At 39.5% G+C, this 24,678-nt stretch overlaps 1 protein-coding gene across 2 annotated transcripts in view; it reads right to left on the reverse strand.

Annotated features, from left to right (window-relative positions):
- The window catches only part of c4h8orf34 (chromosome 4 C8orf34 homolog), a 110,205-nt gene that overhangs the window by 72,470 nt on the left and 13,057 nt on the right, over positions 1-24,678 (reverse strand). For both annotated transcript variants that reach the window (XM_008108557.3, XM_008108558.3), the window contains exon 2: positions 566-713. In XM_008108557.3, coding sequence (XP_008106764.2) covers positions 566-713 — 148 coding nt within the window. The remainder of the gene's footprint in view (positions 1-565; positions 714-24,678) is intronic.

Here is a 24,678-nt window from a genome sequence, read left to right on the forward strand (position 1 = left end):
GTTCATGCAGTCTGCAGGATTGTTGTTCTGTTCCTTCTGTGTTCCCAGAATTCACCTTCTACCCAGGGATAGACAACTTTTTTTCCAGATTTTGACCCTTAAAGCACTTTTACAGCCAGAAACTAAAGTATTTACTTCCCTGTTAAATGCTTCTGTTAAATACTTCTGAGTTCTTGTATGTAAACCCCTTCTGCAAAGCAGAAGACTTCTGAAAAAGGTTATATTTATCCCAATACAGGACGCTTGGGGACATTAGGCTGGGAAATCTGAATATAAATGCCCCACAACCATGAAATTGATGAGGTGACCTCAGCACATCATACATGTTTTGCTAAACACACATTAAAGGAATATTATTCAGAGAAAATAGGATAAGTACTTGTAGAAACTTTTGAGTTCCCTGAAGAGTATAATACAATGTGATAAATATATAAATATGTTTGTGAATAAGGATCTGAATCCCAACTAGATGCACTGATTTAATGGTCATATTAGGGTTAGTAGCTGAGAATGCTAATTTATGCTCCATTAAGATTTCACAATATGCCACTATTACTCTGCTTACCTGTAGTTTCACTTTCTGCCCACAGAGCAGCGGATCCAGACAATGTTCTCTGAAGCTGGCCACGACCTCCTTGTTTGGATTGAAGGTGGTCAATCAGAAAAGGGATTGGGTGGTCAGGCATCTCCGTTATCAACTTGGTCATCAGTTCCTTAAAAACACCAAGTCAAAGCAGTGATAAGTACGTATTCTAAAACTCACAGTAGTACAGAATTACCATAATGGTATTCAATAATCAGTGTTACATTCATTTTTATTTCTTCCAGTGTTCTGCTTTAGTCATAAAAACCTCAGAAGGATTTCTAGCGAAATGACATATAACAAAATGCAAAACACAGTCAAATCCATGGGAAAATGAAGCCCTTGTTATGGAACAGACGTATGGCACAGAACTGGAGCTCAGTGTGTCTTGTTCCTATGGAGGAATGGACTACAATGCACAATTAAGCAATATATCTTAATTAAAGAAAGAATAAGAATTTGAAGCATTTTAAAGTCAAGTTTTACTACTGTTTTAACTGGAAAGACATTTACTATAAAATAATTATTCTGATCTGTTTCAGTGAATGGCTCTCCTAAAAATAATAATAATAATAATAATAATAATAATAATAATAATAATAATAATAATAAAACTTTATTTATACCCCGCCACCATCTCCCCAATGGGGACTCGGGGCGGCTAACATGGGGCCATGCCCAGAGCAATACAACATAATAAAATATAGAAACAACATATCATAACACCATTTAAAATACAATAAATAATAATAAACAGAACATCAAGAAATCAAAAAACAATAAAGCAAGGGCAGGCCGCTTGAACACAGAGATAAAACCCGGAGTGAGAGGGACAGAGGAGTACTCCACTATGGGCAGGGACATTTGGAAGGAGTAATCTAGAGGATAGATGTTCGGAGGGGAGTAATACGGAGATATATGACAGAAATTACTCACCGAAAGCACAACGGAAGAGCCATGTTTTCAATTCTCTCCTAAAAGCTAACAGAGTGGGAGCTTGCCTTATTTCAGTAGGTAGTGAGTTCCACAGTCGGGGGGCCACAGCAGAGAAGGCCCTCTCCCTTGTACTTACAAGGCGAGCCTGGGATATAGGCAATGCTGATAACAGGGCCTCCCCGGATGATCGCAAAGAACGGGCAGGTTTATGGAAGGAGATACGGTCACGGAGGTAGGTGGGTCCCAAACCGTTCAGGACTTTATAGATGATGGTCTGCACCTTGAATTGGGACCGGAAGATGAACGGCAGCCAGTGGAGCTCCTTAAACAAGGGAGTGGATCTCTCCCTGTAATTTGCCCCCGTTATTAATCTGGCTGCCGAGCGTTGGACCAATTGTAATTTCCGGGCCGTCTTCAAGGGAAGCCCCACGTAGAGTGCATTACAGTAGTCCAGTCTAGAGGTAACTAAGGCATGGACTACCGTGGTCAAATCAGACTTCACGAGGTATGGTCGCAGTTGGCGCAAAAGTTTGAGTTGTGCGAAAGCCCTCCCGGCCACCGCCAACACCTGTGCTTCAAGCGTCAACGCTGAATCCAGGAGGACCCCCAAACTGCGGACCTGTGGTTTCAGGGGGAGTGCAACCCCGTCCAGCACAGGTTGCCACCCAATACCCCGATCCGACGCACGATTGACCAGGAGGGCCTCTGTCTTGTCAGGATTGATCCTCAGTTTGTTCCTCCTCATCCAGTCCGCCACAGCGGCCAGGCACTGGTTCAGCACCCGAGGGGCTTCCTTGGAGTCAGGTGGAAAGGAATAGTGGATTTGCGTGTCATCTGCGTAGAGATGGCAACGCCCTCCAAAACTCCGGATGACCTCTCCCAGCGGTTTCATGTAGATGTTAAATAGCATGGGGGATAAAATAGACCCCTGCGGAACCCCACAGGTCAATGGCCAGGGGTCCAAGCAGGTGTCCCCCAGCTTCACCATCTGGGAACGACCCTCCAGGAAGGACTGGAGCCACAGCAGAACCGTGCCCCCGAGCCCCATCCCGGAGAGCCTCCCCAGAAGGATACCATGGTCGATGGTATCGAAAGCCGCTGAGATATCCAGGAGAACCAGCAGGGTCACACTCCCCCTGTCCAGCTCCCTGCGGAGGTCATCCACCAAGGCGACCAAAGCCGTCTCAGTACTGTGCCCAGGCCTGAAGCCAGACTGCGAGCGGTCCAGAAAATCAGTGTCATCGAGGAACTCCTGGAGCTGCGTGGCAATCACCCGCTCCAGAACCTTGCCCAAAAATGGAAGGTTGGAGATTGGTCTGTAATTGTCGCAAACCGATGGGTCTAGCGAGGTCTTTTTTAGTAACGGTTTTACCACCGCTTGCATAAAAAAATAAGCCTCTGCTTCTATTCTTAGAGAGGCCTTGATGCGTAAAGTTAAAATAGTTTTTGATTACAGCTACTAAGTTAAATAGACATTTTTGACCACAGAGAAACTGATCCAGTAGACTAAGCTACTCAGTTTATGGGGCTGAAGAAAATATATAATGAAGCTTCATATATGGGTTGGGGTGTTTTGAGCTTGTACCCAATGAATGGCAACAGGACAGAGTGTTCATTAATCTCTGCCACCTTCCTTGTGCTTAAAGGAGCAAATAAAAACAGTGTAACTTCTGTATTGATCTCTAAGCTAACTTACAAATAATTTAGTATTTTGCTTTACTTTTTTTACTTTCTACATGTCTTAAATGATGGGTGAAAATCAAACATTTCCCTTCCACTTATGCTCCTCCTCTGATTCCTCAGCTCTGCACAAAATCTGGTTTTGAATCCCTCACCAAAGATCACATTTTAAGGGTACATTGGGAGCATAAAAAAGAAAAGCTGCTCTGTAAGTAAAATGGACTGATCTGGATATAACATATAGTCAACTCTTACCAGACTATTCTTCAGAAACTCTTTAATTGTAATTCATGAGAAAGGTGTTGTTTTTTGTCATTTTACCAAATAAAAGTACACTAGTAGCATCACACACACATGGATTTTTAAAGGTACAACTGGCTAATAGACATGGGGATGTAGGGCAGAGGTATTCACTCTAAGTTCAACTTCATTTCCAACTCATGCTGACATGAAGGCAAACTTAACACAGAGTTTTCAGAGACTAACAGCATATTACATGTCTGAGAGAGGAAATCGAACCTTGCTATCCAGAGACATGGTCCAGCTCTGAAACCACTATATCACACTTGCTCTTTCAACTTCTATCTGTCTCTTTTGTAGAAGTCTACTGTAGATGGAGAGTTGAGATAATGGGATCTCCTCATTTGGCATAAGTAATATTCAGAACTTAGAGAAATATGTCATTGAGTATATTATGGATGTAGATTTTTGACACTTTTATCCTAACTGCTATGGGAAAAAATGTCCATTCTCCTATAGAACAGGACCTGAAACAATATTCAAATACTGGCTGCTGTGTTTTCTATTCTTTTCCTAATGAGTGGCATAGAGTTAGTCTTTTTCACATGTCATACTCTGAGTTGGTATTTTAACACCAAGAGAAAATCGTGTCATTGTTTGTTTGGCTTCCTGAAGAAGAGGGTAGCTAGTACGAAATTTATTATTTCTTCATTTTGACAATTAATTTTATGAACTCTTCCATTTTTATTAAGTATACCTAATCTACTTCTTGAAAATGATATGTGATAAAACCCAGTGTTCCACAAATAAGTAAAGAATTGATTTGACAGAAAAGTATTGCATTTGGTGAATCACACTGAAAATGTTTTGCTGATACAGCTGACCCATTTTTACATAAATTTAGGAATATTAAAAGTCTTGGACAAAATGCTAAATCTGTGCTAGCTCTTCTATTCATACGAGCCTCACTCTTTATTTCACATATTTGTAATCCATCTTCCTAATAAGATGTCCAAGGTATCTCACAACACAAATTTAAAATACAAGAAAAGAAAAATCCATAAGTAATTATGGCTCTTTTAAAATGGCATAGAAAGACCCAACAGATGACAAAAAAGGTTACACAAGTTTATATTTGGAAGCGCCATCATTGAATTATGAGCATGTAAATGTGTACTCATCTTTTATTTATGGGTAATAAAGTTATCTTTATTGTTGTGCCATGAATGAATTATATGTTTAGAATGAATAACACATTTAGCAACTTTTAGCATCATGTTCTTTGTTGAAAGCCAAGAGTGTGTTTACCATCAGGAACGCCAGATCAGCCACATGGTCATTATACAATGCATTGCTTTTACCCGTGTTATCTGAAAACACTGGATAATCCTGAGTTTCTCAAATGTTTATACACCATCCCATTTTTCCAAGGCTTAGGCAGCCTATGCAAAGGGGACGGCATTTGCCTTGCCCCCTCTAACTTAACTTCTAGGTGCCCACTGGGCATCTAGAATAGTACCAAACACTTCTTTCCACCTAGAATGATAATATCCAGCACTCTGAGAAGATGGAAGGGGGAGGAGCAAACATCATCCCAAGTACCAAGGAGTGTTTGCCACCATTTTGTTGCCCAGTGGGCATCACTAAGGTATATTGGGAGGGGAGGGGAGGGGAAGGAGTGCAAATGGTGGATGAGTAGCAGTGAACTGGTTTCATATTGCTCACCTGTGCAGCCACCATCCAGCTGCAGGACCACTTCAGGGGCTGCTGGTGTATCTTCCATGCAGCTCCTAAGATGGCTTGGGAGTTGCCAGCATAGCTAATACTGGAGTAGGCCACTCTGGATCAGCACTGGGGTAACTGACCTGTGAAGATGCACTCAAAGAGGCATCCCTTTGACTTGGAAATACCATCTATGAGCCTTCAACCCTAATGATAGAGATTACACTCACACAAGACCCAACTTTATGGGCTTCTTATGACAAAATGTTTCAACATTAGTTAAAACTAGGGTCATAGAACCCACATGAACATGGAAAAAAACACCCAAAAACCCCCACTTTTTTACCTCTCCAAGAATTTCTAGATCTTCCAGCACAACTCTTCTCAAGTTCTGTACAAATCAGTTTTTTGCCTACCTTCTTTCCTATCATAAGATTGATTTCTTGAGACATTAAACATATGCTTTCATTTTAACTTTGCAAAGGCATCCTGAGTAATTACTTCTGTTTCTACTGCAAGCTCGTGTTGCATAAGCCCCAATGTATACATACCAAATATCCCTACAATTTTTAAGTACAGTAGAGTCTCACTTATCCAAGCTAAATGGGCCAGCAGAACCTTTGATAAGCGAATATGTTGGATAATAAGGAGGGATTAAGGAAAAGCCTATTAAACATCAAATTAGGTTATGGTTTTACAAATTAAGCGCCAAAACATCATTTTATACAACAAATTTGACAGAAAAAGTAGTTCAATACGCAGTAATGTTATGTTGTAATTACTGTATTTATGAATTTAGCACCTAAGTATCATGATATATTGAAAACATTGACTACAAAAATGCCTTGGATAATCCAGAACCTTGGATAAGCGAGTCTTGGATAAGTGAGACTCTACTGTATATATATACACACACACACAGTTAGTGATTTTTGACAAGTCTACAAGGGGGAAGAAATCCCAGACTCGCCATGAACTGACTTCTGGCTTCCAATGAATATCACAGGTTTCCAGATTTAAACTGGTTTTGTTGGAAACTCAAGTATCCCATGGCTTCAGGGCAATCTGGACAGTTGGATTGGATCTAGTTTAGATTGTTCCACTGTCCAAATGGAACACCAGGGAAAAGGGGATGAACTTTGTCTGAGTCACCACTCCTAGCAAGACACAAAGATCTGTGCCTCTGTCCATGTCGACCTTAAGAAAAGATTTCTTGCAACTTGGACAAAGTGGGGAGATCACTCCCATCCTTCTTCCTAATTGTGCGGACACCTCTGCTGATGTCAGAACAAGCAATGGCCTGGAAACAGCACTGAGCCGTGTGTCTGACTGGGAGGGGCAGCAGTGACACAATGGGTGAGGTGGCAGTCCAGTGGAGCTGTCTCATGTGGATATCATCTTCAAGGGCCAATCCAGGTAATTTCTTCTCCAGATTAAGCAGCCAATGTAGATTCGCCTGAGTGTTCTACCTGCTGTTCAATAGAAATCCACATTCTAGTATCCTTGTATTTTTTTAAAAATAGATACAGTTGTGACTCTCTCAGTGGACTATTTATATGCCAAACTACAAGCAAGTTATGTTTTACCCATATATGTATATCTGCCAAGCTGTTAATTAATAATCCTCTATTTTGTTTTAATAACTGAAAAAAGGTATATGGAACAGTCAATTTAATTTTCTCTTTGTATTCTTAGTACACCATATAAAATGTATAACATCTGCCAGGTTATCAATTCATTATTATTCCTTGTAGTTACAACATAAAATTGCCATTTCCAGCTCTACTTTGAGAGCTGCTATAGCAATAAGCTACTTTTACCATCCTACCTCCCTGGCAACCTTATTGACTTTGATAATGCTACACAATATACTGAAAGGGAAACAGCCACAGCACACAAAAGTCTTAGCACACAACATCTCCAAAGAAGACCCTCTAAGCCTCTGATAGCAGGTCTGTTGTTAGTCTCTCCCAACAAAGATCTGAATGTAACACTTCAATGTGCTTTTGCTATTCAAATGGTCTATGAACTGTTAAAGTCACATTACATTTTAGAATGATTATGTAATACAGAAAACACAGAAAAGCAACAGAAAAGCAGCAAATGATAATACTAACTAGATACATTTCACACTCAATATACAAAGTTCAATGTAATCGTCTTGCTTTCTATCAATACCAATCCGGAAGCATCACTGTATCTGCTTGCATTAACACAGGAAGGATTTATTTCTGAATTCTTTACCTGCCAATTTATTTTTTCTGGATTTCTTTTTAATCTTCATCAACATTACTTCTCCCTTCATTTTCCTTATCTGTGTCATTCCTGTATTTGATTCCACCCATGAGACCATCACCCACATCTGTTTTAGAGATACAGCATTATTTTGCAGATTGGCTTCTGATTTATCTCTTTATTGCATCCACACATGTGACATTCTGCATATTTAATCCGGTGTCTTCTATGAAATTACCAAGAAACTTAATACAGGCCTAGCAAATCCACACCTTTTCACAAAGGCTTTACTTTTGCCATTGCTTTACATGCTCCAATTGTATTTAGATGAAACACACACATACACATCTTCTTTCTCTTACAGACTGCCAAAGAATCAAAATAAGCTCATAACGAAGAATCAAAGCAGACTGCTACATTTCACCAATGAAGAATACACTGTTATATTATAAAACCACCCAGCTGGAAGAGACCACAAGGGCCATCCAGTCCAGTCCAATCCCTGATGTGCCGCTAATACATAATTTTTATCTCTACCACTTTTGAATGTCCTCTTATTTCTTATGAGAAAGAGAGAGGGAGGAAGAAAAAACCTTGTGTATTCCAATCCTTGTTTGCTTCCCCCCCCCCCACGCACATCTTTAAAGCAGGGGCATTTTTAAAGGCATCTGTCAGTTCTGGCTTTCAGAAAACCAAGGTAGACAGCAGAAACAAATGATAGCAGGGGTAGCAGGTGCCAGTCCTTTGGCTTCCAGAAGGTAAGAGTAAAGAACAACCAAAGTGATGGCTGAGTGGCATGGGGAAAAAAGCAAAGACAGACAAAGTGCCTGATGAAGAATGTATAACTGAAACAACCCTGGTAGTTACAATACATATGCCATTTTAAGACATTCATATCTTCCGAGGAGCACATGTCCAGTCTAAGAGCACCCTTCTCTGGATGGCATGAAAGAGCAATCCACTCATTTGTGGATTATCTCATGTCTCAGTTGAGACTGCATGGAATTAAAACTTGGATTGTTTTTCCTGCTATCCAAGAATGCATTGTCACTAACTTCTCTCGACTAATTAGTCAACCCATTTTAAACAAAACAGAAAAAAATAGGAAATTAATATCACTTCAAATGTTTTAACCATGTCATCAATCTTTATTCCTCCACAGTCAAAAATCTCATGGTATTTATCCCTTGTTTGTTTATTTATTTACTTACTTTATTTTTATTCTGCTTTTCTCCAGATATAGGGACTAAAGGCAGTCAACAGCAAACAATTCAATTGAAACAGAGAAAACTCATCAAAATATTAAATCTTTTGTGTCATGGAACTTATTTAGTGAGGTCAAAAGAACTCCCTTACCAGCCATGATACAAGACATAGCTACACAAATGTATAAAAAATAAGGCTTATTTTCCCATAAGTGAGTGCAGGATTGAGGCCTAAGGATGAAATTCTAAATACATTTTACAATGGGCTAAGCTCCAGTGAGCTCAACAAAAAATATTTATATATAAGCAAGTTTAAATTTTCTCTGAAGGTATTTAATTATCTCACAAACAAGACATTTATTATTTTTGCTCCATTGTATCAATGTACTTTTAAACCCACAACCACAATTCCTTATTTCTTTCCCCACTTCCCTTCTCTCTTTCACAAACACACAACCAGTTTAAAAAAAAACCCTCTGGCATTTTCAAAGTGGGAATCAAGGCAGGCTTAACATGTAAATTGTTTCAGAACTGAATTACACATTAGAAATAAACCACATTAATTCTGCAATTAGAAAATCAATAGCTGTTCAAGAGAAAATTTTCTTCACTTCAAGTGATCACTGATTTCCATTTTCAAGTGTGTGTGTGCACGTGTGCGTGTTAAACTAAAAGCCATAGATCTGTGAGGAGAAGTTAGGAATACAGAGAGAAATAAAAGCAAGGGATATATAGTGGCAAACCTTTCACACATGAGAGTGTAGTTCAACTGATTTAATTATCGTCACATTTGGACATGGAGATATCCAAGTACAGAGATGGGAAGAAGTGAAAGTTATACATCACATCCCAGAGGCTAATTCCAAGCTATGTATTTCCTTATTTCCTGACTCTGAGAGGTAGGTCACAATAAGCAGAATGTCTTAGAAATCATATCAGGCATACAAATGATTTGGTCTGTTACTCCTATCACACCTTGGCTCTGGAGGCCTCTCAAACTACACAAACTCAGATGTTCAAGAGAAAGACAACTCAAAGTTTGACAATGACACATTCCTCATCCTATTCCCTTTCTTGTCCTCTCTGTCACCATGTGCCATTTCATGCTGCTAATGTCTTCTTCTCCAATGTAATTACATTGGCAGAGTATTTAGGATTTTAGCCAAGTGTTCCATATGTGTGCCATCCTCTTGTAGCTTTAAACACAGCGCTCTAAATCATAGGTTGTTCTACAATATATGCAATGAAGCAATGCACGATCCAGTCAATTCAAGGATAAGTATTAAAACAGGATACACTTAACCCTCCAAATCTGCAAGCTTAACTTCTAGCAGTTTTGTTACTTGTGAATATTTGCTGCAGCTTCCACTGCTGCCCTATACCATTTTTAATGGGGACTATTAAATACTGAGAAAATGAACATGCAGCAAGGACTTTAAGTTCCAATTAAAAATGGTGTAGGAAAACAGGAGAGACAGTAGGTGGGGAGAAAGAACAGAGGGCAGATGGGGAAAGCAGAACTGCCAAGAGAACTGTAGTTTTCTCCTCTTCCTCTTTGCCCTCCTCCTCCTGCTGCTGCTGCTGTGCATTGCATGTTTCACCCAGACAACACTGACAATGGCACTGGCTGAGGCGCATAAGGCCAAGGTGGCAGTGCCTCCAGGAAACATGCTGTAAGAGCAGCAGCAGCCCTGGGTGCAATGGTTGCAGAAGGAGGAGGCGGCAGCAATAATGAAGCTCTGACCCTCTGGACAGACTTCTGCCTTCATGGAGATGGCTCTGCTTGTAGCTACTGCTTGCACATTGGAGGAAGAATAAAAAATAGCAGAGGAGACAAAGTGGTACAGCTATGATACACAGACATGTACCCATCATGATGAAATCCTGGGGTGCAGCGGCAGCCTCCAGGGCTCAGTTAGCAGGTTAAGCAGCATGCTCCAGTTTCTTTTACTCAACACTGCCATTGAGCTAAGAAAAAATAGGGAAGGAATTGTTCTGGTGAAGGGAATCCGCTGTGTGTGTGTGTGTGGGGGGGGGGGGGCAAGCACACACAGTGGTGATTTCCAGGCTACATCAGAGGAGGCCCTGGTGAAGGAGGGGAAGAGAGGCTCATGAACCGCCATCCTTCCGTTGTCACCCTGGAAAAGAAGGCAGGACAAGCTGCTGCTGCTGCTCAGTCATTTAGTCGTCTCTGACTCTTCGTGACCTCATGGACCAGTCCACGCCGGAGCTCCCCGTCAGCCGTCACTGCCCCCAGTTCCTTCAAGGTCAACCCAGTCACTTCAAGGATACCGTCCATCCATCTTGCCCTTGGTCGGCCTCTCTTCCTTTTTCCTTTCATTTTCCCCAGCATCGTGATCTTTTGCAAGCTTTCCTGTCTCCTCATGATGTGGCCAAAATACTTCAGCTTTGCCTCTAATCATAGAATCATAGAATCATAGAATAGTAGAGTTGGAAGAGACCACATGGGCCATCTATTCCAACCCCCTGCTAAGAAGCAGGAAATCGCATTCAAAGCACCCCCAACAGATGGCCATCCAGCCTCTGCTTAAAAGCCTCCAAGGAAGGAGCCTCCACCACGGCCCCGGGGAGAGAGTTCCACTGTCGAACAGCTCTCACTGTGAGGAAGTTCTTCCTGATGTTCAAGTGGAATCTCCTTTCCTGTAGTTTGAAGCCATTGTTCCGTGTCCTAGTCTGCAGGGCAGCAGAAAACAAGCTTGCTCCCTCTTCCCTATGACTTCCCTTCACGTATTTGTACATGGCTATCATGTCTCCTCTCAGCCTTCTCTTCTGCAGGCTAAACATGCCCAGCTCTTTAAGCCGCTCCTCATAGGGCTTGTTCTCCAGACCCTTAATCATTTTAGTCGCCCTCCTCTGGACGCTTTCCAGTTTGTCAACATCTCCCTTCAACTGTGGTGCCCAAAATTGGACACAGTATTCCAGGTGTGGTCTGACCAAGGCAGAATAGAGGGGGAGCATGACTTCCCTGGATCTAGACGCTATACCCCTATTGATGCAGGCCAGAATCCCATTGGCTTTTTTAGCAGCCGCATCCAGTGAGCAGCCGGGCATTATTTCCTGGGGGATGGACTGGTTGGATCTTCTTGTGGTCCAAGGCACTCTCAGGATTTTCCTCCAGCACCAGAGTTCAAAAGCGTCTATCTTCCTTCACTCAGCCTTCCTTATGGTCCAGCTCTCGCATCCATAGGTTACTATGGGGAATACCATTGCTTTGACTATGCGGACCTTCATTGCCAGTGTGATGTCTCTACTCTTCACTATTTTGTCAAGGTTGGCCATTGCTCTCCTCCCAAGAAGTAAACGTCTTCTGATTCCTGGCTGCAGTCTGCATCTGCAGTGATCTTCGAGCCTGTCACTGCCTCCACATTTTCTCCCTCTATTTGCCAGTTATCAGTAGGTGTAGTTGCCATGGATAAGCAGGAAAGAGGAATGCCACTTGGGAGGAGATATCTCCTCAGTAGAGTACCAAACTCTTGCCAATAGTCAATGCACCCCAAATCATGCAGGAAGAATGCAACTGGCCGTTCAACATATTTGGTGTACTATGGGCAATTTGAGAGCAATAGAGGAAATTCAATAAACACAATTTTAGAAAATAAATACAGAAGTATATTCTAGTATTTGAACACAGAGACGTATCTGAGGTGGGCTGGGCGAGAATTTCTCTGTACCTTTTTCTCAGCACCCTTGTCTGGCACACCTATGTAATGGACTGAGCCTATTTGAAAAAAATACCGTAATAATTAACAATTCCCACATCACATTTTTTAAACGCAGCATATAAACTGCCAAAACACATTTAATGTCATATACAATTTGGCCTTTTCTTAGTACCTATGACTATGCACGAAACAATATATGCTTGTTTACATGAAACTAAATTCTCTTGGTCTTTTTAGAAACCACAGATAGGATGAAATGATGTAATAAGTTATTTTAAACCCACTGGACTTCTTGACTGTGAGCATCATTGGAATGCACATTATTTATTACCATATGGAACAACTCTAATCTTAGATTTATTACCCAAAAGCTAAGCCTGTAGTCTCAGAAGGATATAGAAATTCATTTTCAAAGAAAAACAAGATATCACGTCGTATCAGAAGAATCTACATTTGACAAAGTAATCAATGCTATAAGAAATCTTTAGTAATTAAGAAACACTCAAAATACTTTCAGATGTAATTGTTTAGCTGATTCTCATTTATAATGCTCTATACCAGGGGTCCCCAAACTTTTTAAGCAGGGGGCCAGTTCACAATCCTTCAGACCGTTGGAGGGCCGGACTATAGTTGGCCACCGAGCAATAAATAATAATAATAATAATAATAATAATAATAATAATAATAATAATAATAATAATAATAATAACAGCAATAATAATAAAAAGAGGGTTGGAAGAGACCCTTTGGGCCATTGAGTCCAATCCCCTTCTGCCTTTGTGTACCGAAAGCACAAGCAAAGCACCCCTGACAGATGGCCACCCAGCCTCAATGTTAATAGTAATAATAATAATAATAATAATAATAATAATAATAATAGCAATAATAATTTTAAAAGGGTTGGAAGAGACCCTTTGGGCCACTGAGTCCAATCCCCTTCTGCCTTTGTGCACCGAAAACACAAGCAAAGCACCCCTGACAGATGGCCACCCAGCCTCAATGTTAATAATAATAATAATAATTAATAAAGAGGGTTGGAAGAGACACCTTGGGCCATTAAGTCCAACCCTCGTCTGCCTCTGTGCACCAAAAGCACAAGCAAAGCACCCCTGACAGATGGCCACCCAGCCTTAATGTTAATAATAATAATAATAATAATAATAATAATAATAATAATAATGGTTGTAACAGAAGAAGAGACCCCTTGGGTCATTTAGCCCAACCCCCTTATGCCCTTGTGCCATGGGGGCCGGATGAATGGCTTCGATGGGCCGCATCCGGCCCCCGGGCCTTAGTTTGGGGACCCCTGCTCTATACCCATGAGGAAGGAAACTGATTCTTTTTTCCTGCAATGAAACTCTTAGAATAAGAAAATCTGCCAAGTCATCTGCCATTTAGTATATTGTAATAAATCTATAAAATATTACACGTATTCCTAAGACCTACTGTAACCAAAATGCAAAGCTGCTCCTCTTAGGTTTCATGAGTTTTATTTTCCTGCAAGTGTGTACAGGTTTGCAGTCTCAGCTATACATTTGCATTGGCTCATGTCATTTTGATGAATTACATTCTATTCTTTCAATTTATATTTTATATTTTCATGATGAAGACACCTTCACACTAACATTTTAACTCCCCACTGGTCACTATAAAACCCCTTTCATCTGAGCTAGGAGGTGAAACAGAGGAAGGCAGCAGAATACCCTTTTGTCCTTAGGGAAGCACTATAATCAGAAAACAAAATGTGATTCAACCCAGTTAATAGGATATATAGAATCATAAAGTTGGCAAACACAACAAAGGCTATTCAGTTCAACCCCCTGCCATGCAGAAATACACAATTAAATCACTCCTGACAGATAACCAACCAACCCATTTAAAAACCACCACACCAAGTCAAACCACTCCATTGTCAATGGTCTTAAAATCAGGAAGTTCTTCCAAATGTTTATGGACTCTCTTTTTACATAATTTGAATCCACTGCTCTGTGACCTAGCAAAGATGGAGAAAAACTGTTTTAAAGCAAATTTTCATAGTTCACGGTGACCCCATTAATACCACATATGTCACAGACATTGTGGTGAGATCACCATAACTGTTTAAATATTTAAATATAAATATATGAGAATATATGGCTAGTTTAAATATAACTAGCCATATATTCCCTCCTGACAACTCACCTTGGATAAATGGAATAATCAACCAATCCATTACATTACTTTCAGCCACACCATCATGGCCACTCCACTTTTTTCTCCTGTCACACATGTGAATGAATATACATTATTTTTGTTAAGCACTAGTGCATGTAATTATGAGTTTGTAGATACTGCTTACCTAACTTGGTCTCCTTGCTGCCCTTTCATCTGTTCTTTCATGTCCTACCAAAAGTATCTGCCCCTCATTCCATTTAATACTTCCCTACCATGTAAACTCTTTCCTGCTGCTAGTGGATTTAAACCCAATTTCCCAACCATTTGAAGAAGCTGGCAACAGATCAAAACCCTTTTTCAAAAACTGAAGGTAAATATAATAATATAATAATAACTTTATTTTTATACCCCGCCCCATCTCCCCGAAGGTAAAGAAAATGTTTTTTTATTCAGATTAAGGCTCAAAGAGCCATATTCCCAACAAATGGTCAAGAATGCCTTTTATCTGAATTGCAGCAGCTAGCTACAATGTGAATATAATTTCTTTTAGTCCATGCAGACAAGCACCTAGTCACAGTAGCAGTGGTAAACAAGCTTGGTGCATCATCAATATGAGATCCTTTCAAATATTTAAACATGGCTATTATGGCACCTCTTAACTTTCAAGTCTCCTAGCTAAACATGCCAAGATCCCTAAACCACTCCTCACAGAGCTTGTCTTCCAGACCTTTGATTATTTTGATTGCCCTTCTCTGGACACATTCCAGCTTGTCAATATCCTTCTTGAATTATGGGACCTAGAACTGTACACAGTATTCCAAGTGAGGTCTGAACAAACCAGAATAGAATTGCACTATTATGTCCCTATTATGTCTCCCAAGTCCCCTTCGGGAAAGATAAAATGGGGTATAAATTAATATAACAAATAAACAAACTTTAACTGCTGCATCACAGTGCTGACTCATATGTACTAAGACCCCTCGATCCCTTGCACACGTATTCTTGTGCAAACCAGGTGTCACCCATCCCATACTTGTGCATTTCATTTTTTCCTGACTAAATATAGCATCTTACAATTTTCTCTGCAGAAATTCTTTTTGTTAGTTTTCTAATCTGTAACAATCATTTTGAATTATGATCCTGTCCTATGAACCTCTTCTAATTTGGCACTCAGTTATAAAAATGATGAATATCATTTGGCCCAGGACAGAACCTTAAGGCATCCCACTACTCTCCAGGATGAAGAGAAGTCACTGGTAAGCACCCTTTGAGTTCAAACAGTCAACAAATTAAACATTTGCTTAACAGTAGCATCATCTAGCTGTTATGTTACTAACTTGCTTGTATAAATGTAATGGGGAACCTTGTCAAAAGCCATACTGAAATCAAGGTTACTACAGCCACAACATTCCCTTCATCTACCAGGCTTGTAACTATCATAAAGGTGAGATAAGGTTAGCCTAGAATGACTTGTTTTTGAAAAATCCAGGTTGCTTTTCAGTGATCACAGCAAACCTTTCTAAGTGTTTGCAGGTTGTCTGTTTAATGATCTGATATAAAATCATTCTTGGTATTGATGTCAGACTGTCCGGGAGGTAATTTTTGGGTCCTCTTTTTGAATCAGCAGAAATCCTATCCACAAAGCTATATTGGATACCATACTCAATTCACAGAATCATAGAGTTGGAAGAAACCTCGTGGGCCATCCAGTCCAACTCCCTACCAAGAAGCAAGTAAATAGCAATTAGGACTATAACAGCTAATCTGGAGTTTCTCAATACACAGAAATCAATGACCAATTTTCCACTTCCAACAACTTTATACAATCTAGCAATATATCTCACTTTTCCAATTAAAATTACAACATAGAGAAATATTCCAAGCAATATAAAGAACCTTTGATACCAGGGGTTGCTTTAGTAGCAATAAAGAACAGGGCAAACTAGGCTAAGAGAGAGAGTGAACATATAGGTCATAGCATCTGGGCAATGTTTGCTTTCTTTGTAAAAATGATGATATATCAAAAGATAGTAATACTCAAAGGAATTTCCCACTAGGAGAAAGAGCAGAAGGAGGCATTTTAATCCATCAAGGCAAGCTGCTTTTCCTCTTCTTTCTCTGATAAACTGCTCCAGAAGTTTGGGGGATGCTCTGGAAGGAACATTGTGGTAGACTGGCCTAGGAGCTAGAGAAAAATGGGAGGGAATGGACAAAAATTACCTTTTGCTTCAAAATTTTCTATAGTATACAAGTCCATTCCATAAATGAAAAGATCAATACCGGCCCTCAAAGAGAATTGACAATCTCTATTGTAAGATGGGTCTTTAAACAAGAGTAGTGTTTTGATTGCTCTGTGCAATCACAGAGCAATCAACAAGGACTGCTATTTAAAGCATAAATGTATTGGTAAAAGCCAAGGTATTCTGTATTATGTAACATAAAGTATGCATCTTTAAACATAGGAAATAAACAGATACAATATAGATTTTTATGGAATGTGTCAATCATTGGATTGTACCGATCAAACTCACAATTATGCCCACAAATGTTTCCAATGACACATAATTTACGATGCTACGAAAACCTTTAAAAACAGATCACTAATCTAAAATATGACATGCTGTATTCAATCAAAACGTCAACTAGACTAGGAATAAGCAAGTAGTTTCAAAAACATTCTCAAGTCTCCATCAAGGTGGAGGTCTCCTGAAATAAGAAAATCACCTCTGTCACTTTCAGTTTTTTATTGCTTGAGTGGTGATCTTAAATGTACATGATCACTGTGCACTTATATAATACAGTTAGACCTCTATGGCCAATTAAGATATGAACAATTTTAAATCCTGCCTGAAATTTATTATTAATCTAGCCTTTGAAGAAGGATTCTGTGTCTGGAAGTACATGCAAAATAAAATCCACTCATATGCACACAACATTGGACATATAACTTCAATCACGGTTGTTGCTTCTGCCAAAACTGTTTTTAATTCATACTCCAGAAGCCCCTTATTCTTTTCAACTCATTCAGACTCCAAAGATTCCCACAATGTTTCTGAATTATGATTTCTCCCTCCCATTAAACCCAAACCTGCTTGTTTACTCTTTGCATCACCTTAGTCCTCTGAAATGCAAAGGTCTGTATCTCTTTTTCCCTACTTGTAGAGATCTGTCATGCCTCACTCACTGGAAGTTAGCTTTTAGCTTAATTTCTCGGTTAATTCTAATCTCCTCACCAGAAGTATCAGATATGTATGAAACCTCTGGGCCACATTAGTTAATCATAAAATTCTTACTTGCTTGAGCCCCGAGCAGGATTTCATACTGTTGCACAGTTCATACATCAGGGTGAATAACATCAAAAATATAATTGCTTTGACCCGATAAATAAAAGAAGCATTAACTGAATAGAAAATCATTATTTTTTTCCTCCAGGTGTGCTGAGATCTGCAGTATTTCCCACAAATTAGCAGCTGCTATGCAGGTGGCAACTCAGTAGATTAAATACTGGTGCTTTCTGAGAAAAAAGGCTAATTAATCTGAAATTTTGCTGGAATACAGTCCACAATTGCAAACTGGAGCTTTAAAACTACTGTGGGGTCAAACATAACTCTACTACAACTCAGCAAAGAGACAATATGGATAGTTATACATAAGGTGCCCTGCTCTGGCATCTTCTCTCTGCAAATAGTTTGCCCAGCTTTTCTCACTGATTAAATAGTGTCAGTTGCTGAGTCTTCCATAAACTGAGAGCTACTTGCTGGACCATTAATTCTGTGATTACTGCCCCACTAATCAGGCTTCCTCTAAAGCTTTCAACAATAGTTGCGTTTCTTCCCACAGTTGGCTTAAAGATGAATGCTAAGTCTTTCACAGACATCTCCAGGAAACAAAGCTACATTCTGAAAATCCCAAGCAGAATTTTCCTAAACAAAGATCAACACTATGTGAAGGAATCTTTTATGAGACCAACTGTGATAAAGAACTCAGGAGCATATGTCTTTGGGCCCTTCCACACAGCCATATAACCAGGAATATCAAGGCAGAAAATCCCACAATATCTGCTTTGAACTGGGTTATCTGAGTCCACATTACCATAAATTCCAGTTCAAAGCAGATGATGAAGGATTTTATTTAGCTGTGTGGAAGGGGCCTAAGGATGCATCTACACTGTAAATTTAATGTAGTTGGACACCACTTTAGATGCCATGGCTCAATGCTATGGGATCATAGGAATTATAGTTTGACAAGGCACTATCACTATTTTCCAGAGAAAGCTAAAAAATAAACCTTGTAAAACTGCAACTCTCATGATTCCATAGCACTGATGTTTAACTGATTAATTCTACAGTATATACCCTGAGCCTGCCTCCCCAGATGCATGGAGTGAAGTGCCTATGAATAGATTTGCAGAACATTTTTAAATGTAACAAATAGGCAAGTTGTGGCACTTCATATGTTTGTCTGCATTTACCATCATCTGTAAATATAAGGATTAACATTAACAGCTCCTCGGAAGGTAGGAAGGAAGGAAGTAAAACTGACAGGTGTAATTGTAAGAGCCAACTACTCTGAGCTCTTGTGAGGAAAGCTCACGTGTGGAGCTCTGTTTACCACCAAAACCATTCACCATATAGGCAAATTATGCAAAAATAAATATCCCTCTTGAACACAGAAATTAACTTATGAGAGTGTCAACACAGCACCTTCAGGAAAATAGTCTCTCAAGGTTTGTGTGTGTGTGTGCCCGCAAAAGATCACAATTAGATTGACAGCAACCATGAGGATGACAAGAGGAGTGAGTACAGGACAATGCACGGAAATCATAAAGGAAGGAATGCAACCAAGAATAAATCTCCTGTGAAAACTGATACAGACCTAGTGCCAAACAATCCATCACCAGGGACACTCATGGTCATGAAAAGTGAAATTAAGCTTGCAATTGTGGAGGTGATTTTCCCTCTACATAGAAACATCTCAATCCCGTCAACTAAGATGGATAGCATTGCAGACTCCACTAACAGAACTCTCCAACAGAGCACTGAAAATAATAAAAGATAAAAAATCTCAGGAATGAAGAAAATCCTTTGCTTCACAAGATATGATCACAGAGCTTGAAAATTACACCTGCAGATGTAATTTATAGGAGGAGGAGGGTGTCCAGAGTTGACAGAGCAAAATGATATGCTTTCCTTCCTAACTAAATGGCTGTCAGAAATCTGCCCAGAGATTCTGCTCGAGCCAGATGGCACAGAGTATATTCACTGATTGATTTCTATCAGACCACCATCAAGGAAACGAAATTGGTCAAGGGATATCATAATTACATTTTTATGATTTACCAAGAAAATGCAGATTTTTCAAACCATAACTGAAGATCTCAATTTAGAATGTAATAAGGCTAAAATCATCATACTTTGTGACATTGTTCTAGAAACCTTGCACCAAAGGAAGACATTTACGGAAATGTGATTTCCTTAAAATCACATACATATTAAGAACACTGAACATATGCTGCAGTTGGAGGCTCCCTCTGAAGTTAATGTTTTCTGTCTATGATAAATCGTATGCTGTCAAAATGTCACAAGAAGGAAATCTGCTAGAGAATTTAGACCTATCACTCACGGAATCAGCAAACTCCTCTAATGTCAAAAAGAAACTTCCAACTGAACTGAATTTTAAATGGTGAGCTATTTTGGGTCTAAGTCTCAAGAAATAGGATAATAACTGTGGAGTGGTGGTAATAATAATAATAATAATAATAATAATAATAATAATAATAATAATAATAATACAATATCAGAAGGAAAAGAAACATTAGGAAAAATTAGCAGACTGCATGAAAAGAAGCTTTGTTATCCTTGCAGTTCAATCATAATCTTGTTACTATTTTAATGGCAGTAGCTTCACCCTTGAACTGTCAATTTTCATCCCCCTTCTATCTCTGCTTTCTCACACAATTTCAAAACCCTTGTTATTTTTACTAGGTTGCACATAGGTTGCACAATATATTAAATGATTTAAACGCTTTTAGTAATTGTATAATCATAACCTCTTTCACTTATATTATTACTATTATTTATATCCTGCTTTTTCTCTTAAAAAAGAACTCAGTAAAACCAATACAATTAAAACCTAGAAATATACAAACATTAAAATGGAATTAAGCATGAACAGTTTTAGAAATCAACAGTTAAAACCAATCAAAAAGATATTTGTAGCTAAAACTATAGCACCCCCGACTTGATCTTTAAAACCTCCTTCTTTAAAAAGCCTGTCTGAATAAAATGTTTTAGCATGCTGCCGGAAGGACAGCAGGGAGGGAGCCATTCTGGCTTCCCTGAGCAGAGAGTTCCAGAGTCGAGGGCCAGCCCCAAGAAGGAAGACCGCTCTCTCGTTCCCACCAACCAGGCTTGAGATCTAGGTGGGAAAGAGAAGGGCCTCTTCTGAGGAATTCAGGGCTCGGGCAGATTTGTACAGGGAGATGCAATCAGACAGAAAGCCTGGCCCTGAGCCATATAGAGCTTTAAAGGTCATAACTATACTTTGAATTGTGCCCAGAAACAAACTGGAAACCAGTGGAGCTGCTGCAACAGGGAGTTTGTCCACTCCTGTAGTCAGCCACCATTAAAACCTGGCTGCAGCTCTTTAAACCAGTTGAAGATTCCAAACACTCTTTGAAGGCAGCCCCACATTCAGCGTGGTAGGTAAAGGTAAAGGTTTCCCCTGACGTTACGTCCAGTCATGTCTGACTCTGGGGGTTGGTGCTCATCTCCATTTCTAAGCCAAAGAGCCCGCGTTGTCCGTAGACACCTCCAAGGTCATGACTACATGAAGCACCGTTACCTTCCCGCCGGAGCGGTATCTATTGATCTACTCACATTGGCATGTTTTCGAACTGCTAGGTTGGCAGAAGCTGGAGCTAACAGGTGCTGCTCATGCCGCTCCCGGGGTTTGAACCTGGGACCTTTCGGTCTGCAAGTTCAGCAGCTCAGTGCTTTAACACACTTCGCCACCGGGGCTCCATTGAGCTTGGTACAGTAATTTAAATGGGATGTAACTAAGGCATGTACCACCCTAGCCAGATCCAGCATCTAATGGAATGAGCAGAGTTGGTGCACAGGTTTTAAATGTCCATAGGCACTCCTGGCCACCGCAGGTACCTGGGCCTCCAGGTTCAATACTGAGTCCAGGAGGATTCCCAAACTGCAGACTTCTATCTTCAGGGGGAGTGTAATGCCATTGAGCATAGGCTGAATTCCAATTCCCTGATCTGCCTTCTGACAGCTTCCTTGGCTTGAGGTGTAAATGAGTAGTAGAGCTGTGTGCCATCTCCATATAGATGGCACTGCAGTCCAAAACTCTGGATGACCTTCCCCAGCGGTTTCATGTATATGTTAAACAGCATGGGGGACACAACAAAACCCTGAGGAACCCCACAGGACAATGGCCAGGGGTGCTGGGAGTCACCCGGCACCACCTTCTGGATATGACCAGGAAGGAATGGAGCCACGGCAAAACAGTACCTCCAAGTCCCATCACAAGATGGCCCAGAAGAATACAATTGCTGATATCATGGTCGATGGTAATGAAGCCTCCGAGAGGTGTAGGAGAACCAACATTCCTCCCTGCCCAGTTCTCTGCGGAGGTCATCCACCAAAGTTGGCTCTGTTCCATTAACCAGGCCTGAAACCAGATTGAAATGGATCTAGATAATTCATTTCATCCAGAAACCGGTGGAGCTGGGAGGCCACCACATGCTCCAATACCTTGCTCAAAAAAGGAAGGTTGGACACTAGCCATAAATTGCCCATTATGGAGAGGTTCATGCATTGCTTTTTTAAATATAGACCTCACAACTACATCCTTTAGGCAAGTTTGAAGTCTGCTTTGTTCCAAAGAGGCATTGACCACTACCTTCACCCACTCTGCCAATCTCCCTCTGGCCTGTTAGATCAGCCAGGAAGGGCAAGGATCTAGAACACATGTAGTAGCTCTCACCTCTTCAAGAATCCTGTCCTCATCCTCAGGCTGCACAAATTGAAAAACATCTATCAACACTGGACAAACAGGAGCCACAGTTATATCCATTATATTATTTCTCAGTGCTGTGTTTATCCATATTCAAGTAGCACAGTAATAGGTGTATTTATGGTTAAATATGCCACTCCCTGGCCTTATTTCTCACTCAGATGCCAATCATTTAAAATCAGACACAGAGGAATATTTCTCCGCTCCAGTTAAAGGTTCTGTCCAAATTATATATTTTAATGTTATAGTTATATTCTTTGTTGCATCACAAGATTAGGTTGATAACAATAACTGTAACAGTTGTGTCATAATGAAAGGCGCTGGTGTTTGACAATGATGAGCTCCTTTGGGATTATTTCATATAATATAGATGGATTAGATGAAAAGTATAAGGAGTGAAAATATTTTAAAGATCTTGAGACAGACAAAGTTTGTCCTCAGGAGACACATCAGCATAAAACGGTGCACATTTTCCAATTCAGTGTTGTGGTTAGGTTCTCCCAAAAAGCAAAGGGGTGGCAATGTTACTTTCAAGCTCTTACCTTTTGGAAATAGATAATTTACAGTAGAGTCTCACTTATCCAACATAAACAGGACAACAGAATGTTGGATAAGCGACTATGTTGGATAATAAGGAGGGATTAAGGAAAAGCTTATTAAACATTAAATTACGTTATGTTTTTACAAATTAAGCTCCAAAACATCATGTTTTACAACAAATTGACAGAAAAAGCAGTTCAATACACGGCAACGTTATGTAGTAATTACTGTATTTACAAATTTAGCATCAAAACATCACATTGACTACAAAAACATTGGCTACTAACACATTGATTACAAATAACAATAGAATTGCATAAAATGAACTTACAATAACAACATTGTCAGAAATTAAATGCATAAAAAGTTCAGTCCTTGCTTCCTAGAGAAATAGCTGTGGATCTGGGAGAGAGGCAGACTGCGTTGGATAATCCAGAACATTGAATAAACGAATGTTGGATAAGTGAGACTCTACAGTATTAAAAGATCCTAATAGTAGATTTATATTCATTAAATGACAACTAAAAGGAAGGAAATCACTTTGGAAAATCACCATGCTCTCAACTTTGGACAACTTGAGTTTTTCAAAGAAATGTTTAAAGTAATCATTCTTTTCTTAAGGGGGACTTGATAATGGGAAGTGTTACTAATTGTGTTTAAAATCCTACATTCAACAAATATTCAGGTGGACAAGTCTGCAAACCAGGACAAGCATTTTTCAAGAAAACACTTATTGATGTCTGGCATTATTTATACCCCACACAGAAAGGTTGCACACATTATTAACCAAGACACAAATATATACATATTGATCATTTCTTAGCTTTCCCCTTTCATGCAATATATTAAATCAATAGACATTAATCATATCTAAAGTCAAGACCATGCTCCTCACACATTTTTTTAACTTCAGGCAATGGAGGTTCAAACACATAATTAAGCAACAAACTTATAATCAATTCTATACGACAAAATAATAAAAAACTTTTTTTTTCAGGAAGATGAAACAACAGAAATAAAACAGTCTATGTTGTGGGATTCATTAAAAGCTAAAATTGGGGTTTAAATAAAAAAATTGATCATGCCAAGAAGTGTTAATTCAAAACATTAGCCACACAAGGAAACTGAAATTCAAAAATACTAATGAGAAAACGGTCTGAATTAAAAGCACTGAACATGAGCCAGATGCATAGAACACTGGTTTATACCCAATGTTATTTTTATCAGCATGGAAAGAAAAATTAAAAACTACTTGCTAATGCTCTAAAAATGTGTGTGTGTGTGGGGGACAAAAACAATATTTAAATAATATACAAGAATGGATTTCTGGAATCTAATCAACTAAAAATGACAGATTTAGCTATTATTATTATTGCAAAAAAAATTCAGGGTGCTATCAAGAATATTAAAATAGAGAAATCACAATTAATTTTTAAAGGTTTTACTCATGGGGAATTTAGCCAATTCATACATTAATACAATAGTTATAATGAGTCTTTGAGTCCCTGTTGAGAGAGAAAAAGCAGAATATAAGTAAATCAATAAATAAAATCCCATTTGATGAGTACCCTAAAAGCTGGAACTCCATAAAAACTGTACCTATATCTAAACTCATACTGGGTTACTGTGTGGTTTCTGGGCTGTATGGCCATGTTCTGGCAGCATTTTCTCC

Source organism: Anolis carolinensis, chromosome 4, assembly GCF_035594765.1.
Source record: "Anolis carolinensis isolate JA03-04 chromosome 4, rAnoCar3.1.pri, whole genome shotgun sequence".
Taxonomy (NCBI): domain Eukaryota; kingdom Metazoa; phylum Chordata; class Lepidosauria; order Squamata; family Dactyloidae; genus Anolis; species Anolis carolinensis.